This window comes from Camelina sativa, chromosome 3 (genome assembly GCF_000633955.1).
Source record: "Camelina sativa cultivar DH55 chromosome 3, Cs, whole genome shotgun sequence".
NCBI lineage: Eukaryota > Viridiplantae > Streptophyta > Magnoliopsida > Brassicales > Brassicaceae > Camelina > Camelina sativa.
Window position 1 is genome coordinate 27,501,607 of NC_025687.1, and position 6,624 is coordinate 27,508,230.

The window sequence follows — 6,624 nt, forward strand, 5'->3', positions numbered from 1 at the left end:
TATATATATATATATATATATATATATGTAACTTGGGTGATCAGGCTCAACGGATAACATGAGCATCAAACTAGGTTGCGTAAGACTTTTGTTGTAACTTGTTTTCGGGTCAAGGGGCCATGAGATCTGACTTATTCCAGAGCCAGGAGAAGCTATCTGAAAAACCTCGGACTCCTGCATGTTTGTAGAGTAGTTTCTAGGATGGATCGAATCTAAAGTAGCTTATTACAACCGTTTGCCCCAAAAAAAACAAAAAGTAGCTCATTACAACCTTTCTTAATTAGTTTTACTACCACATCATCACTAGATCATGCTCGTGTGGGTTATATGATAATTTTTGTTAATAACAGTTCATAGTAACCCCGTCTGACGGATTACTGGTTTCTAATTTATTTCAAAACTATATTTTTTTCTAATAGTAGTATCAAGATAGTAGTACCAAGATTTAAAATTATATATTTCAATGAAATATTTTTTAGAAGAAAACATGTAGAGTTAAACCTTTCTTGTTGTTTCCTCGAATTAATATTCTTTACCATCAAAGTGTGTCTATAAAATGATAGAGTTGAAAAACAATCTGAGAAGCAAACATAATGATTGACGCTTAGTTTCATTCTGGTAGATGTGACGATTGCTAAGCCTACAAGTTCCATTCGGTTTCATTGGAGATAATTTCTAACCAAGCAAATCTCAACACAGCACAAAACAAATACTAACCATTAAATCACATTGTAGGTTCCAAGAGAATGTTTTAGTACTCTATGCCACACACAATAGACTAGTTTATATAATCACAACATGCAAATCCACAACATCAACAACAGAAATTAGTGAATCCAAACCTAGAACCATAAGAACTATGATACCAAGCTGAAATGACCGACCCGTTTTTTATAATAATCATAATAAGAATCTAGTGATCCCATACTCATTAACAACCTAACCCCGAACACACAACATCGGATAACATAAGCGATACCATTAAACCAATAAAGTATCCAATAATCAAATAACTAATTCCATACCAACTTGAACAATAATCCAATCTAACATAAAACAAAAAACCAGTAATCCTAAACAACATTCTAAGACTCAACTATAGCAACCTAACAGAAGCCAGACAACAACGAATCGAGCCACTAGAACATCCTCCTCTTCATTGCCTTGATTCCACGATCATACTTTGCCTTTACCTGCACCACAAACACAAACTGAGATGCATGAGTATTTTATAAACACTTAGTGAGGCAATCCTCTCATCTACTGGGCTATACACACAAGCAATAAGATCTCTTTATACCACAAACAACAAACAATAAAACAAACCAGACAATATACAAAGCATTTTCATCATCAGCCGCTACTGAAGAAGGGTGTCGACCGACACCTTGCTCGACATCCCCAAAATCCTTAGCTTGATCGACACTTGCCAAAGTCATCGAATCGTCCTCTTGTTGGTGTCGACCGACACCGATGCCAAGCATCAATTTTCTCTGACCAGAAACTCCGAATCTTGCCTCCAAACTCCTCCTATCTGCCCCACACAATCCTAGGAACGAACCCAAGCCTCAGGAGTCACAAAAAACGCATAAAACTCACAAGAAACAATCACATAACCCATCAAATATCACAGAAATAGAGATCTCAGCTTAGATAAGCCATGGTCTTGCACTCACATTTTTTAAACAATGAGATCTAAGCCCAAACGACGAAGTTAGCACCACAAAAACCTTCCCACCACGTCCCTAGCCTTGGATCCACACTCTTCAGGAAGAAAAATTACTCACAGGCCAAAGGATCTCCAAAAACCTCAAGAACAGTCTCTAGGAAATTCTCTCAAAAAATGTGAAAAACGGCTAAAAGGGACAAAGGAAGTCGAGTTTCTCCTTTTAAACTTGAGTTTGGGGCTTCCTAAACCAACCACACAAACCGAAGGATGTCTTGGCGGGCTTTCTAGCTCAGGTGTTTGCGTGGGTTCCAGCAATGGCACCGCCAGCAGCTGGTGTGGCGGCTCTTGTGGTGCCGCCAGAGGTTGGTGGGCAAGTTCTGGTGGTACCGCCAGTTGTTGGTGGTCAGTCCTTTAGCGCAGCAGACTCAGCCAAATTCTGTTCCTAGCAAGGGCGGTAAGCCTGCGCAGGGGTAGAAGCGGAAGTTTGACGCCATGCAGAGGTTGGAGTCTAGCGGTGTGGGGAGTTTCGGGTGTGGGTGCTTTGAGCACAAGGTGGCGAGGTATCCACAGAGGAGCAACCAGCCAGCGCTGCCGACGAGTCGAGTGTGTTACCACTGCAGAGAGGCGGGACATCTCAGATCGGCTTGTCCCAAGCTGCATCTGATGGCGGTGGCGGTGGTAGAACCAAGAGTGCAGCAGGTAAGGCAAACAAAGTTGCCGTTACTAGCGGTGTCATGTGTGTACACGATAGTGGAGACGAGAGGAACCAGTGCTAACACGATCACGGGTATAATTTCTAAAATTGATTTTGTGGTTTTCTATCATTTTTGAATATTATGGGTGTCTGTGATGAATTCTAGGGTTCTTAGTGCATAAAGTTTGTGTAGAGACCTTATTGGTGGGAGGACTTATGTCCCATATGTTTTTCGACTATGAAACTACTCATTGCTTTGTTACCCCAGAGTGTGCCAAGAGAAGCAACATTCGTGGAGATCCCAGAGAGCGGTTCAGGACTGTTAAAGTTGTTGGAGGCGGGATGATCCAAGTCCGAACAGGTCTATCTCAGGGACTAAGTTGAGTCTGAGGTATATGAGCCCTTTATGGAGCAGGTGGGACCGGTTGCATACATGATGGAGTTGCCTAAGGTTATGCATGCGTTCCACAAGGTCTTCCATGTGTCGGTGCTGAGGAAGTGTCTTCACAAGGATGAAGAGGTGTTGGCTGAGATTCCTGCAGATCTTCAGCCCAACATGACTTTTGAGGTGAGATCTGTGAGGGTTCTTGAGAGGCGGATCAAGAAAATTCAGCGGAAGAAGATTCCTATGATGAGAGTCCAGTGGGACTGTGATGGTGTGTTAGAGGAGACTTGGGAGCCATAGGCGAGGATGAAGGCAAGGTTCAAGAAGTGGTTCGAGAAACAGGTCAAGGCTAGAGCTTGCCTAACCTCGGTCCTAGTGTCGTGATGGTTTGAAGACCATGGCTAGAGCGGATGGAGTCTTCCAGCCCATCTCTCTTGTTACTTTGTCGCTTAAGGGTGGTTGGTTGGGCGACTAAGTACCAAGATGAGGTAGTGCTCGGGATGCGTGATGTTGGCTTAGTGTTGTTGTATCTTAATATTTTCATTATGTATTTTCGATGAGGTTGTAACGATTATGAAATTTTATGATTAATAAGATGAGTATTTCTTTATTTGACTGGTGTGTCATAGAAAAGGAAATAGCTTGGGGTTATTATAAATGGCAAGTTTCCATAAATAGAAAGTTCAAAAAATGGAAAGTTTTATGGAAAGTGTGATGATTTTTGTGATGATCATGCGGGATGCGTGCTTGTGTGGCGGTCTTTGTGACGTTTTGCATCATGGCATTGAGTGGTCTTGGTGATGCTTGTGCCATGATAGAGGTCTTAGTGACTTTTTGTACCCTGACATTCTTCTTGGTGACAAAGATCTTGGTGACGCTTGTCAGTGGTAGTGTTCTTAGTGATGTTTTATACCCTGACAGTTGTCTTGGTGATGCCGGTCAGGGGTAGTGGTCTTGGTGACGCTGGATATCTTTGTGGTGGTCTTAGCGACGCGGATACCATGGTGGCGGTCCCAGTGACATTTGTGGCCTTTGTGGCGGTCTTTTTTGGACATTTTTCTGGCCTTGGTGGTGATCCTGCAGGGCGTTTCTGTGGTTTTTGTGATGTGTTTAGGGTCTTTGTGACGTCTTTGTGTTGGTCGTAGGACATTGCGATGTTCTTAAGAGAGCCATAGAGGTAGTTCTAGTCAGCGTGGTACTCGATCGAGCTCAGAATTATTGCTCTAGAGATATGAGATTTCGAACAACTCATGAGGGGATGGTTAGGTTCCTGTATACCGTTATCTCGAAGAACTTTGTGGCCTGAGGGTATAATTGGTATATCAACTTTGGGTGACGATCCGAAGGCACGCTGTAGGGTGATAGCCTGAGAGCAAGATTTGACTTCCTGCTTACCGTAGCTTGAGGGCTGAGGCCCGATAGCGAGCCGATAAAAATCGAAGGTTGAGACCTGAGAGCGGGGAAGATGCATGAGTTGAGAGCGAATAATATCAGAGACGCAGGTTATTGGCCAGATAGAGTCCTCATAGTTAGTCGGAGGAAGTGCGGGCTAGAGTGTTGGTTGCACAAGAGATCTTTGACTGTTGGTTTGGTGATAGATTCGAGGACGAATCTATGCTGGTAGGGCAGAATTGTAACACCCGCGAACCAAAAATTGGAATTTTGGTGGGTGTGTCGATCGAAACAGTTAGTGGTGTCGATCGACACAGAGTTTTGGTCAGGTTTTCGGTTTGATTTTTAAATCTTCGGTTGCATGGCTAGTTTATGGAGCCCTAAGACTCGAGTATAAAAAGAAAAAATCGAGTTTTTTCATTTCCGGTAGCCGTTTTCACACTTTTAGAGAGAAAAGAAGAAAGGAGAGTTTTCCAAAGAAGCGTTCTTGTGTTTTTGGAGATCATTTGTCCTGTGAGTGATTTTTCTTCTTAGAGAGTGGGGATTTAAGGCTAGGAACGTGGTGGAAAGGTTGTTGTGGTGTTAGCTTCGTCGTTTGGGCTTAGATCTTGTTATTGCATGACTATGGCTTATCTAAGCTAAGATCTCTGTTACTGTGATTTTGTGTGATATGTAATTGTTTTCTTGTGAGTTCTATGCGTTTTTCGTGACTTCTGAGTTTTAGATATGGTCTTCGGATCGTGTGGGACGAAAAGGAGAAGCTTAGAGGCGAGATTCGGAGTTTCTAGTCATGAGGAAGTGATGCTCGGCATGAGTGTCGATCGATACAAGGCTTGTGTTGGTCGACACTAATGCGAGGATGGCGCGACAAGACCTACATGCATTGGTTGATGCCATACTCCCTCTATTATCTCTCTGTCTCTCTCTCACACATAGATTAAAAAACATTTAATCAAAAAAATCAATAATTTATTCCATAAAACTACACCTCATCCCAAAAAAAACTGTTAATTCTATACTAGTATTATATCATTAAAGTAATACACCAAAAGAGATGTCTTAATTAATTAGAGTCTAAATAATAATCCTTTTAAAACCAAAAAAATACTCAGAACATCAATTTATTGAAAACAGAGGGAGTAGTTATTTAGTGATGAATTTAAACTTCAAAAAACGTTATTGAATATTATTGGTTTAGGGATACAGAAATTGTAAATCACAAAAGCAATGATTTATAATTAATTTTTAATATATTTTCTTAATATGTGTGAAAATTCTAAAAAATGAATTAAATTAGGAACAAAGTGAGCATCAAATTAAAAAATTATTGATTAAATATTATGGTAGATCAATAGCTTAATGAACTCTAGATTTAATTCCATTATGTGGTAAGAGTTGCAAAGATCAAATCTTTTTTTTTTTGATAAGAAGATCAAATCTTTTAGTACTTCCTCTGTTTCACATAAATTATTGTTCTAAATATTCTTATTTGTTTCACAAATAGTATCATTGGACATTTCCAATATATCTTTTAATTTTTTTTTAAATTTATCTTTAACTCAAAAGTTTTTTTCATTGAATCTAAATTACTAATTACTTATTAAATATGAGCATATGTATAATTCAAATTTTTCTTATATAGAGGAAAATCCATTAGAGAACACAGGAAACAACGTTGCAAACCGTTAAACATCAAGATTCCGATGTTTGATACGGAACTCATTATCCTTGTAGGAATCTGATTGATCCCTAAAGATTGATTTAGAGAGAGAAATTTATAACCGCAGCTAGACAACGAGCTAGAGATGCTGGCTTAGAAAGTGGCTGACGTTGTAGGCATCCAAGACTCACGCATCGGTTCATCAGCTGGGTAAACCACAAGCTCACGGACGTTCATCGGTTGGATAACATTTGGATCGGCACCAAAGAGTAGATTTCCGAACATTTCTTGTGCCTTCTCGGTGTTGTGACGTCCGTCAAAGAATAGGTAAGACCGTTGGTACTCGCATAGCTTCGAGTGCACGTTAGGTAAACCGCAACCGTAGGCATTGTGTGTCCCAATTCCGCAGCACGATGAGTTCGTAACGAAAAACCCTAAGCGTAACAATTTAAAGGTTATTTTCACATGGTAACAGAGTTTATAAAATTATTAAGATTTGAAAACCACCGTAACCCATTAATCAACTCACGGAAGTTCAGGTTCCTCTGCGTCCTACGAAGAATGACATTGTAGAAATCGAAGACGGTAAATTGGAAACCAGGAGATGCTTTGGCCATTTCGTTCAGCATCGGTCCAATTTTTTCGTTGTGTTGCTTAGCCAAATCGTTGAGTTTTTCATAGCATTGATCCATCCCGGTGTTGTAATCTTGTCTGACGATAGGTAAGCAACCCAATGGAGCTAGGGTTTGGATCACGAACTTACTCGCTCCTGATGAATACAACAAGCTGATATCGTTCTTTAACTTGTTGGTCACGGAAATGAC

At 40.6% G+C, this 6,624-nt stretch overlaps 1 protein-coding gene across 1 annotated transcript in view; it reads right to left on the reverse strand.

Annotated features, from left to right (window-relative positions):
- The window catches only part of LOC104779360 (inactive GDSL esterase/lipase-like protein 23), a 2,128-nt gene continuing 1,333 nt past the window's right edge, over positions 5,830-6,624 (reverse strand). Inside the window, exons 3-4 of the mRNA XM_010503710.2 lie at positions 6,330-6,618; positions 5,830-6,234 (exon numbers count right to left, since the gene is read on the reverse strand). Coding sequence (XP_010502012.1) covers positions 5,954-6,234; positions 6,330-6,618 — 570 coding nt within the window. The 3' untranslated portion in view covers positions 5,830-5,953. The remainder of the gene's footprint in view (positions 6,235-6,329; positions 6,619-6,624) is intronic.